The 13,060-nt window shown below is 38.4% G+C and overlaps 1 protein-coding gene across 2 annotated transcripts in view; it reads right to left on the bottom strand.

Moving 5' to 3' along the window:
- LOC145690506 (uncharacterized) overlaps nucleotides 1-13,060 on the bottom strand; it is a 508,201-nt gene that overhangs the window by 47,509 nt on the left and 447,632 nt on the right. For both annotated transcript variants that reach the window (XM_081765455.1, XM_081765454.1), the window contains exon 5: nucleotides 1,520-1,594. In XM_081765455.1, the coding sequence (XP_081621581.1) occupies nucleotides 1,520-1,594 (75 nt within the window). The remainder of the gene's footprint in view (nucleotides 1-1,519; nucleotides 1,595-13,060) is intronic.

Raw genomic sequence — 13,060 nt, 5'->3', positions numbered from 1 at the left:
CGGCATATTTCGCTCAAAATGTCAGTTATCGCATTTTATCACGACTTCAAAGTACCTATTTCCTTACTCAATCTGACGTAGTTCGTCGAAAAACCAACTCTCGACTTTGTCGGAAAACTTCCGCGATTTAGCAACTTGCGAAAAGCTCCTGCCTCTACCCATTACTAGCTTGTTACGCTAGCACACTTGACTAAGAAAACCGACAGGAACAAACGTTTTGATTTCTGCTATATGTATGCTACGTGGCAAGAAACAGAACCGTGTACTTAGTTCCTACTTCCGAGAGTATTACTCTTCCGAGCTAGGCCTGGCTGCTACTGGGCGTTCTGAGAAGAACGGAGGCAGAACAATGATTAGTTAGGTGGGGAAAGATAATGTAGTTGGTGGACAAAAAGAGCTAGATGTGTAATTAATATTGTATTTGTTAGTAAGAGGAATGTAAATACAGTGATTCAGAAGTATAAGTGTGAAAAATATTTAAAATAAATGTACTTTTCATATACGTGCTATGTCCAAAAAGCAAGTTTTGCTAGAGCAATAAAGATAAAAAAGATACAATGAACTTGAAACACTTAGTACCAAATATACAGCACTGGTGACACTGCTTTTCAATATATTCATCACCGGAATTCAGATACCTGTAACAGCGTGGGATAAACTTTCGTATTCCGATATCGTAACGATTAATCGCCAGGAATGGAATCAGTGTGAGCCGCCTGCAACTATTCATCAGTATCAAAATGCTTACAAGATAGGAATTTATTGAGATGCACGACAAGCAAGATCCGGGCTATACGGGGGATGACAACCGATCTTCTGCAGTTGTTCCACGAAGACGTATTTGACGGTCAGGCGGCTGGCTTTTACCACATCGGAATGCGGCATGTTGATCATATGGCATGACAAGTGTCTGGATTTCGGAGGTATGTTGAGAAATAGTATCACTTGTGCTGTATCCGAGGCAATAAATGTTTCAAGATCATTGTGTCGTCTTTGTGTTTACCGCCCTAAGGAGACTTACTTTCTGGACGCTCCTCGTACATAAATGTGGAAAAATTAGACTCATTGATAGTCCGCGTGTGGCCGCTTATCCCTTTTTACAAGTTTTACTCTGACATTTTCTTCTTAAATTTTAACTTATAGTTTTACTTTACACAGGTTACCACACAATTAGTTTATATCAATTTTGTTTCACGAATAGTGAACCTCAATTATCATTAAATTCCAATTTGTTTAGACCATAGTACCGAACATTTCAAGAACTATTATTTGACCTCATAGTTTTAACGAAATTAGCATCTTGTTATGTACTAAAATATACATTCATATTTTATATTACCAGGGGATAATACTAACAAGCAATCTCGTTTTCAAATGGGAGTTTGAAACGGATATGATTTCCAAGGTTAATTCCTTTTTAAAGATTGATTATTTCCTGGATTGCATGTACTTGCGCCATCTCTGGTAGGCTTTGTTAACTTATTATTATTACTTTTACTTCGGTGACTTAGTTCCCTACCTGTCTGAAGGCTTCTGCCTTTTCTTTCTGCAATTTGTCCTTCCATTGCTCAAACTTCTCCTTCTCCACACGTAACTGAAAAGAAAAAAGTGAAAAAAAAACGCATGAGAATGTTTCTTTTAAGTACATTATATAAATATTGCTAGGAAATAAAATTTTCTGTTTAAGTATAACAAGAACGGGTACATGGAAACGGATACAAAACAAAGGAATCTAAATTGTAAGCAACCTTTAATCACACTTGTAATGTAAGTAATTACAGAATGTCGGAGATATTCGAGGGAAAAAATCCCCATTCTTCGAACTCACGCCTACGATTTACAGTAACTGTATACACACAGTAACTATAATAAGATCATAATACTTTCTACAATAATGACGTATAGCTCATAAATATCAATTCGTAAATTATGCAGGTGTTACTGATCTTATAAACAAAGAAACGAAATCAATTGTGTACGTAAAAGTAAGGTCAAGATATGGCACGTGAAGATGCATATCAATCGTGATTGAGAGATTGATTAGAGTTTACCGTAGATTTTCAGCAGCATGCCTACGTGAGACGGAATCTACTGCTACACGTGGGTCTGAACAGTAGTGTACGAAGAATTTGATCAAGGGGAGAATTCACGCACTCACTCAATCTAATAACCTTTCAGGACAAGCGTGAATGTTGTAAAATTTATAATATAGTAAATGTTTATTTTTTTTATATATCTTGCTAAAAGGGGAGGGTTAAACCACTAAAAAACCTTTGGGTACGCCACTGGGTCTGAACTACTATTTGGATTTCTGTCCAAGGCTACCGGGGAATGAACACAGAGCCACGGAATAGATGGTAGGCTCATTAATTACCTGATCACGAAGGAGGACCAAAATTTTAGGAAAATATGAAGAAATTTATGCACATATATACCCCCCTTACCTACAGTATTCCATTTTTTTTTAAAAAAAAAGTACCAAAAATACGTAAAATGTTTCTGAAAGGGGAGGCTGTATAGTATAGTCACTAAGTCACGTGCCTTCCAAATTAATACGAAGAAAAATATATGAATATTTATTCCTGTATAAGAATGAGGAACGAACGCACATACATTGTAGTTATTTTAATATAGGGTTTGCGATCCTAATTGATGTTCATGAGAGATTTCCTAACATAGCTTAAATCATTACGTCTCTTTCTAGTATTCCTCCTGCTGTCACAGAATTATTTTTTAACGTCTAACCTTATGTACAGCTAATCAGATTCTCGCCGCGGCTAAAAAATTGTTGTCTATCTCAGTGTGGTAATTGAAGCACATCGAGCTGGAAGGGGAGGGGGGTTAGTGTGTGCCTAAAATATACTTGTACTAAGAGAATACTCTTGCACCAGTGGCGTATACTGGTTTGATGGCTTGGGCTATCCCTGACCTTTGTAACACCTGGATTATTATTATAGTTTAGTTTCCACGTTATTATACGGTCTTCACAATAAGAAAAAAAAACTTACACCATCCTTTTATCAAGTAGATAATTGTTTTCTCTTCACTAGCAAGACTTATATTACCTTATTAGAATTACGAAAAAAAAAAAACGATCGTACAATTCTACCTTTATTTGTTGCACAAAGTATCGCTACATTGCGCATTGGATAGGTGGTAAATGGAAGCTGAGTAACAATGAACGCTGAAATAGGCGATTAGCAAAGAAGGAGCCTCAGTCTGTAAGAGCTTCGCAAACTGCTATAAAACACAAAATTTTCGTTGCGTTAACGCAAATCCCTATGGAACAAGGCTCATGATGTCCAAAACAATTCCCAGAGATCCCCAAAATACACTTCATTACTCGTATAATTTCCCTTTACTCTTCGCTCACGCTCAAGAAATCGATTTCTCTAGAGGCAACTGCTGTTACCTGGCAGCCAGTTTGTACGCTGTGGCGGAGGTGGAGCGAAGGAGAATGCTCTGATACGATTCTTGCTGTTGTAGCTAGAGAGTGGTTTCTGCTGCGGTGTCATATCTAAGACCTCTTAAGTTCGCGATACAGGCTGCGTGCAAAGAAGTTGGTGGATCTTTCTAAATATATACAGTTCTCAGAAACTTGTATCATGAAAGATACTAAAGTTTAAAATTATTAATATAATTTAGTTTATATTGTAATGACTTTTTTTTTGTAATATTCTAGGGCTACCGCCAGTAGGTCCGGTAGTTTAAAAAAAAATACGCCACTGTCTTGCAGACTAAGTATTAATTTCTCAACGCATTCCAAAAGGAACTTTTACTCGCAGGAAAATACTCCTGTAATGGAAAAGGTTATGATTTCTCAGTTCACAGTATTTTCCTCACAAAAGACTTAAAAAATCAGTTTTTCTAATATACATAGCGTATAAAGGTGCTTGGGTATCCTCTGTGAGAGCGTCTCCATAAAGTGTACTCATACTTGTAATTTGTGAAATCACTAGAACACCACGTTAAATTTAACCTTATAGTGCAGTGGTTCTCAAACTTCTTGTTACTGCGACCCACATTAAATAATAATAAGTATTTTGTGGCCCACCTACTTTTCTTCAAACACACATTGACATTCTACGTAATGGTGGTGTATTTCAAAACAGTTAAATTTTATAACTCATATCTCTAATTCCAGTTCGTTCGATAACAGTCCGTATGAGTGATTAAAACGAAATTTATTTGGGGTGTTGTAAACACCCCGAGCGACCACGAATGTTACAAAGTGGAGCTCGATCCTTACATCTTAATAAAGCAAAATTTACTTGGTTGCTTTCATATCTATCGTAAATATCTCACTTTCAAGTTAAATTGTAATGCAAATTTATGAATATAGTGGTCCTGTCGGTACAAGAACGTCAGTCGGTGACGATCGAGGCAAGTGTAATGTAAATTTCTTTCTCAATAACTGTATTTGTTATATGAAGTGTACACATGCGCAAAGAGGGTTAAAATGTTTCCATAGGAAGGTAACACAGAACTAACACTAGTTCCCACCCAATGCCCTACCCCATGACTCACCCATTCTCTTTCCATCCTAACCCAGCATCTCTACTGACTGTACAACAAAACAGGGCTCTGAGTAACCACTTACTCTTCACTTCATTAACAGACACTTCCAATTTTCATTTTCTGAATAATACTTTACAACATATGTTTCTGCATCAAAATAAAATTTTGATAATTAAAAGGAGAAACTTCTTGTGACCCATCAAAAAGCGGGCCAGGACTCACCAATGGGTCGCGACCCACACTTTGAGAAACACTGTTCTAGTGTAAAAGAGGTGTACTGTACATAAAAGGTAGAACAGATATTTGTTAAAAACTATCATATATCCATTGTTCACAGTAAAGTAGTTTTTAACGAAACGCAGAACTAAACCTGAGAGACTGCAACACACCTCAACCTGTTCACTGTTCAGATGTTACTTTTCAGCGTTTCGGATAACTCACTATACTAAAACTTTGTCTTCTTGGAGTAAACTCCATTTGGATACAGATTCCTAAGTAGTAAGTTGAAAAACCGATGATTTGGTTTCTTATTTGCTTATAAATTAAATTTTTGTACTTACGCATGAAGGTTTGATGTCATTACCAAATTATTCCCCCCCTAGAAAGTACAAATGGAACGAGGTTGCACGGAAGTGTTCAGAGGTGCCTGGGAATTTCACCCTTTCCCCTCTTAAATTACCACACTGCTCTATCTCCCTGCGGTGGAGTTGAGTTTGAGTTTAACACTCCTTATATTGAGATGGAACCTACTGATTAACGTGGAATCCGAACCACATGAGCTCCCGTCGGAAATAGAAGCCGGGTCCCCCGCGCCAAAGGCGCGTACGCTAACCGCTTAGACACGAGGGAGCTCTACACTATGTACTGTTGTCTTGTTAGTTTCATAATGAAATGTTTAACACGTCGTTACACGCACCCGCGGCAAATTGCCGCAGTTTTGCAAAAACACCTGCACTTTCCTTATTCTAAGAGAATAGGGGCGGAAGGGCCGAGTTATCCCCTATCCACCCCTCCTCCACCTGACACTGACCGGTTTTGCCAGTCACGCGCATGGTTCGGGGGTTGAAGGGTGTGTATTGGTCACCGTGAGCAAATTGCTAACGGCGCGTGTAACCGCGTAAAGATTGTTGTGAGCAGGCTGCTAACGGGCGTGTTCTAGTGTTAAGTGTTGTATTTTAAGGGCCGTTTGCTCATTCTTTAAACGTATTGTTTGAAGAGCAGAACAACAGGTAGCACTAGTATCGTACAAAGCTGCAAAGAACAAGTATATTGTATTACTTTCCACATGGCACGAGGACGATGAGTTCGGTGAAAGTACAGGTGATGCATGCAAACCATCAATTACCTTCTACAACAAAAACAAATGTGGTGTAGATGTCAGTGACGCCATGCAAAAAGAGTATAGCGTATCGAGTGTATCAAATTGCTGGCCACTAACAATGTTTTTCTTTGAATTGAATGTTGGTGGAATAAATTCGTTTCTTATTTGGAAAGCCAACAACATGGGAGATAACGAATTCAACAAGCCTGTAAGAAAAGACTTCTTGAAATCACTTGGCCGACAGCTTATTTTGGATCATGCGCAAAGAAGAATAGCTGCAAACTATCCAATCGCAAGGTCAATAAAGGATCGGCTAGTTGAAATATTCCAACTTCAGCCAACTAGACAAGAACCTCAAGCAGCATCTGATCAGCTGGGTCACAATAGAGTTTGTGGTATCTGACCTCGTAGAAAGAACAGAAAAAATACTGTCTTATGCATCAACTGCAACACTCCGAAATGCAAGAAACATAAGACAATCATGTACAAACTGCACCGAGGGTGGCCAAGGACTAGCTGCAAACTATAAGGACGGAGAAGGTGACATGTAAATATACGTTCTAAATTTCACTGGACAAGTTTCATAACGTCACTGTTCTAGTACATCAATGATATTTTTGTACTTTTTTTGTATTTGTAATAATAAAACATGTGTCAATATGACGGAGAAAATTTCCTATAGCTCAAATAGCTGATGCGGCAATTTGCTCACAGTGCGTGTTCTGGCGTAACTTTGTAAATCAAAGAGTGCAGCAATATGCTAACGTGGCGTGTTCTCGTGTAGTAAAAGAAAATTCAAAAACTGTGAAAACATAACAAAAATTTTCTCAAAATCTTTAGGTTAATCTTTTTTATGTACTGAAAGTGTCTATAATAAGCTAAGAAGCCAAAATTTCATAGAATAAATTTCTCACTCTCAATAAAAATGTACAAATACCGAAATTAACTATCAAAACTTGCGTGAGCAAATTGCCGTCATGGCGTGTCCTCACGTTACAATTGGGGGGCGTGTACTGACGTGTTAATGAAGATACATTTTAGTACCAGTTTCGCATCCATAAGTAGAATGGTTGTAGTACATCAACTTTTAGGTTTGTTTTTCCTGCTTTTTTTTTTTTTTTTTTCAGAAAATTACACATGAGCTTTTATACTCACACCAGAGGTAAAAGGTGAGGGTGAACGTAGGGGGACGCCGTCCTCCCACCTCCAAAAATATGTACGGCGTTCCTTCAGTTCCTAAAAAATTACAATGTGCAAAGATAGGCAAGGGAACGGCGTGACGTCATGCCGCTACCTACCTTTTCAGATCCACTTCTGCCCCTGACTCACATATATTTTGTGCAGCTCAATAAGATGTATCCATTGGAATATATATGCCATCTTTAGACAGTTTTTCATTAAATAGTATAAATCAGAAAATACAAAATAATTAAAATAGTGCTTCCGTTAAGAGATCGAATAAAATTTGGTCCAAAGTCATTTTATTAGTGCTTACCTGCATTTCTATTGAGTAATTTACGGAAAGAGAAAATGGCGGGGGAAACTACTTTGAGTTAACCTTTAGTACAAGATGTAATGAAAAAACAAAAGATTAAATTTAACCGTCTGAAAACAGAATTGAGCATTAGAATGGCACATGATGAATTGTGATCATATTACTCATCAAATTTCACTCACTTCAATGTTTTATTTGCTTGTTCCATAACAAGTATCGCCAATGAAATGGGTATGTTTCAATGAAATGGAGATACTATGGAAGTAGCAAATAAAACATTATAATTTAATTTCTTCCCTTGGAAACATGCCTTTCAAGGCCATCCTGCACCTGCTCGAGTTTTCCTTTGGGAAGGTCAGTGACACAATAAAACGAACTAACAACGCCCAGTTAACTAACCATAATTTCTAATGCCAACTTCAGCAATATGTTGTATTCTTTTTGTATATAGAGATCTTTGTTTTATTTGCACATAAATAATTACTTTTTTGTCATTATGAACTATTAATTCATTCCGTCACTTGATGTCTATAGCTTAAGAAACCTGAATGCTTATACATTACTCCAGGATCTAATGCCTGTCAATGACTACTACCCTGAAGCCAATCAAATTCATTCACCACTGTTGCACCCATACCTTTGAGATTCATCTTCATATTATTTTCTTCTTCTTTGTCTAACCATAGTCTTCCTATAAGACTACCACGCTTTCCATTTAGACTCTCTCGCTCTCTTTCTACATCGATTCGCAATATATTCATTAACAATTACGGGCTATAGAAGTGTAGAGTTCCACGTTGCTTAAGTTATTATTGTATTATTACACAAAACAGCTATAAAATTATAGCCGAGTATAGTAGTCCTCAGGGGTGTAGCCAGCAGGTTTGTGTAGGGGGGGCCGTCGTTTTTGAGGGGGGGGCCAGCTACAATGTACAAAAAAAAAGTGTTGCTGCTAATGTTTTTGAGGCCTGAAAGAAAGGAAAATTTGGTTTTCTTCTGGAAAACTAAAGACACTATTTTAGCTTATTATTATTATTATTATTATTATTATTATTATTATTATCCATAAATTATATTCAAGATGGTTTTTATTATGCTTAATCAAGAACTACTGCCCGGGACCAAACGCTATACTTTTGTGCATAACTATAAAGGTAACCAAGAAAGTTCTGTCCCTTTTCGTGGAAGTCTGAGTTCAATTGGACCTCACATCGTGAGTTGAATGCGAGTGGAGATAAGGCGAACGTCAGTTGTTGGTGTGGGTATATCCAACATACTACCTGGCTGTGGCAATTCAGACACACCGTGAACTTGCGTAAAGACAGAGGGAACATGGGACATCCACAGAGCGTCATAAGAGCATGTATGCTGAACGAGTTCAACTGGAGAGCTCCTCCGTGGCTAAGCGGTTAGCATACGCGCCTTTGGCGTGGGAGACCCGGGTTCGATTCCCGGCGGGAGCTCATGTGGTTCGGATTCCACGTTAATCAGTAGGTCCACGTCTCATATAGCCTCGCTGCTGAAAGGGACGTTAAACTCAAAATCAAGTCAAGTCAAGAGTTCAAATGGAGGTCAAACGCCGCTGTAGCGGGACAGAAGATATGCCAGGCCTTTGGTGAGGGTGTCGTCACGACGCGGACATTGCAGCGATGGTTTAACAAGTTTAAGGACGATGACGAAACACCCGAAAACATCACGTGCCGGAAGACCAACACATGTACAAAGAGGAACTGGGACTACAATTCAGTGTGTGGAGAAACCATTCTACAGCACATCCATCAACTTGTGAAGCACTACAAGTTGGGTCAATGGGTCTCACATATTTTGACTTCGTGCCAGAAAGAAACGCGGCAGTCGCCTGTGTTTATTTACTGTTTCGGAGCCATTTCTGGACAGGGCGTTGACATGTGATAAAAAGTGTGTCCTATACGAAGCTCCACGGCACCGTCATCATTGGTTAGCATCCCATGAACCGATTTCAAAACAGCAGAAACCAGCACTGTACCAGAATAAGGTCCTTCTGTGTGTTTGGTGCATCGTGCACCGGGAACTGCTACCAGCTGGTCAGAGTATCAATGCAACTGTGTAGTGTCAGCAGTTGAGCTGTGCTCAACAAAAACTCAAAACTCTGGAGCCATCGCTTCTGAATTGCAAATGGGTCCTTGTTTACGGGACAACGCTAAGTCCCACGTGGTTAAGATGACTCAGGACACCATTCTCCGCCTTGGATGGGAAACAATATTGCAACCACTATATTCCCCGGGTATTGCACCGTCCGATTATCACCTGTTCCATTCTTTGAACAATCACCTTAGAGGACGCCAGTTCAAATCCCTAGTAAAAGTCCAAAATGCACCTGATACTTTCTTCGTTTCACGGCTCCCCCCCCCCCCAAGTTCTACCGCGATGGATTCCATGGCCTTCCAGATAGTTTTCAGAAGGTTGTCGATGCTGATGGGGACTATTTTTGATCTTCCAGGTTAGGTGACATATCAATGTTCGAAGGTGGTGGGTGAAAAAGCAACAAAACTTTTTTTGGTTACCTTTAAATTTAAGACCTTGTATACAGAACCTATCTACACAAGATTGATTTTCTTTGAAATTTCACTTAATTTTTTTACGGTTTCCTGACAAAAATATTTATTATTCGTGACAAAAAAAAAAAAAAAAAAAAAAAAAAAAACAATTATTTTATTACACTGAGCAGAAATAAAAGAGAGAGAGCGAATGAAATCCAAATTGAATAAAACCATTGTTTCTCACCAAATTTTCCATATTCTATGTCTTTTAAAACACTTGTTAAAGAATATAAAAATATACTTGTTAAAGCATATAAATCTCAGTAAATTGTGTAATCTGCTGTCACAAAAAAAAGTATCCTATTTTTCGATCGGTATAAGGAAGAGATACTATACTATTTTTCGATCGGTATGGAAAAAAACAATATTTCTCCTTACTACTTTACCATAAATTATTAATTGTCAATAAAATCTGTTACTTTTAAATGAATGAAGCGAGATAATTTTACTATGATGTTTTAAAAGCTAGTCATTTGGGGGGGGGCAGGAAACCATTTGGGGGGGCCCGGCCCCGATGGGCCCCCCCTTGGCTACACCCCTGGTAGTCCTTATTTAAAACTGAATTTATTTTACATCTTTGGCAGCAGCCTGAACTCCCTTACATAATCTACAAGTTCTCTGCAAGTTTAGACAGATTCATAGTAATTTGTAATTCAGTTTTCCTTAAATCTAAGTTTCATTGGTTCTTATCATCAGATCATTTGTTGTTCATGTAAGAAAAACGTGATCTGTGTAAACATTTTCAGTTTTTGCCTCTATCATTACACTTTGAGCCACAAATTCGCAGGGCGCAACACTGGATGCAAAGTTCTGATTTATCAACTAGTTTTAACGTGCTATCGATACTAAGCCTATAATCGCATTGGAATCGATATTGTAAGGACAATGCTTGGTTCGATTGGTGCTTTGCATTCATTTCAGCAGCGAAGCTACATTAGATGTGGACTTACAGCTTAACATGGGATCCTAACAACATGAGATCCCACCGAGAACCGAACCTGGATTTCCCACGCCAAGGGCGTGTGTGTGTAATAATAATGGTCTAAACTATGCAAGGATTACGCAATTTCTTCTAAATATATGCGGCATATTTAAATAACATTAACATTTTGCTGCCCATAAGCCCCCGGATTAAATCAAATTGGGAGACGGGACAGAGTTCAAAACTTGTCAAATACGGGAACTCCCGTAGAATGTGGGAAAGCTGGCTAGCTATGAATATTATATCATTCAGAAAAAAAGTTTAGAAACCCAAATTTAATTGCTTTATCCAGAAATAGTACACAAAGATGTCCATTATTAAGTAAATTCTTAATGCATTATGATCCTTGTGTTCCTTTGTAAGTAACTGGTTAATGTGCGTGGTAGCCTTTTTTATTCCCAGTAGAAATTAAAAATAAGTATTATTTCTGAACTGAGCGAGGACGGATGGCTACATGGTAGAGCCTAGAGCGCTCATCTTTGGAACGAGAGATCTTTGATTTCATCCCACGCCATATCCGATTATGACAGTGGACAATATTATGTCCAAGGGGTTTTCCGCATTCTCAATTCCATCAATTCTCATACCTATCCTTTTTCTTATTTATCATCTGATTCTTTAAGCCTAAATGCCATAACCGAAGTAAATCCAACTAAGTATTCAAGTGATAACCAATATTTATTTTTTTTTTTTTTAAATATTTATTTGAAGTAAACTATCAACTTGTCTCTTCACTGTCTACATACTCGTGATATTTGGGATTAAGAGATTTCCTGTTGTCAACGAGATAAGATTTGGCGCTGTCTCGTCTCGAAAAGTATACGGTATCTATTTTGCAAGAGCTCTGTCTTGTCTCGTGGACAGCAGTACATGTAGTTAACGCTTCAGACTTATTCTCTTCCCTGTAAAAGAAGCAGTACATGAGCCCTCAACCACTTAACTATTGGGAGAAGAATGATAATGTAAAACAACGAATATAAAGAAGGCACTGTCTTGTCTGTACGAATCAAGGTAGCAGGTCTATGTTTTCGAGTGCACTGAGAAAAAAAAAATGTAGGTGGTGTACTTAAAAAGGTAGGTTACATGGGTAATTTCTGTAGGTTTTGGACTTAACGTACAGCAGACGTATAACTGAAAACGCATGTTTTATAATACTTTCCGTATAAGTGTTCCATATATACGTACTTTCCGTATGAAACAATATAGGCGGTCAGGATCTCACATACAAATGAACGTACATAAAATATAGCTGAGGAATGTAACATAAGTATATGCATGTGCTATACGGAAAACTGTTAGATGTCAGACATCCTGCAACGGCATGATGTAACATCTAAGGGCAGTGCCTATGTAGCATACGGATAACGTATATTTGTACCATATACCGCTGTCCGGAGAACGGATTTTTCTCAGTATGAAGGGTAGCACAGTATAATAGTAGAGCGCTTCCTTCTTGTGTGTGGGGTCCCTGGCTCAATCTCGGTCAAGTAAGTTTGTGGTGAATAACATCAAGTCCATGGGTTTTCTCGAGTTACTCCCGTTTCCTCCCACATTCTCATTCTACCAATTATTTCATTATCATTTACTTGTCTTAATACTCATCTCCCTTAGCCTAAACAACATATCTGTGGGACGTTAAGCTGAAAGATTTCGAGTGAAGAACTTCTCAAATTCACCAAAATACGAGGTGTGGCAATTAAATAACGTGACTACCCACCCCCTGTCGCGCAGGATCGTGGGAGGGGGAGGTAGCTAATGATGTGTTGTTGATTTTGAACCTTCATGAGCAGTCACTGTCTGTTCCATGAATCTGAAAGCTTTTCTTTTCTTTGCAGGCTTGCATGAAGAGGACAGTGTTCTGTAGTAGTGTCGGAATCATGGTGAACAGTAAAGTTGAGCAGCGTATTAACATCAAATTTCTGATGAAATTAAACAAAACATCGACGGAATGTTGGGCAATGTTAGAAGAGGTGTATGGTGATAATGCTATGTTCACGTGCGTGAGTTTTCGAATGGCAGAAACGATTTTCAGAAGGTAGGGAGGAGGTTGAAGATGATGAACGACCCGGCCGCCCTTTGAGTTCAAGAACTGACGAAATGTTCAAAAAATTAATGAACTTGTGCGGAAAGACAGACGTCTGAGCATTTGGATGATCGCAGACTGA

Source organism: Thermobia domestica, chromosome 7 (assembly GCF_964235325.1).
Source record: "Thermobia domestica chromosome 7, izTheDome1.hap1.1, whole genome shotgun sequence".
NCBI classification, from domain to species: Eukaryota; Metazoa; Arthropoda; class Insecta; order Zygentoma; family Lepismatidae; genus Thermobia; species Thermobia domestica.
This window is presented reverse-complemented; position numbering and strand designations above follow the sequence as displayed.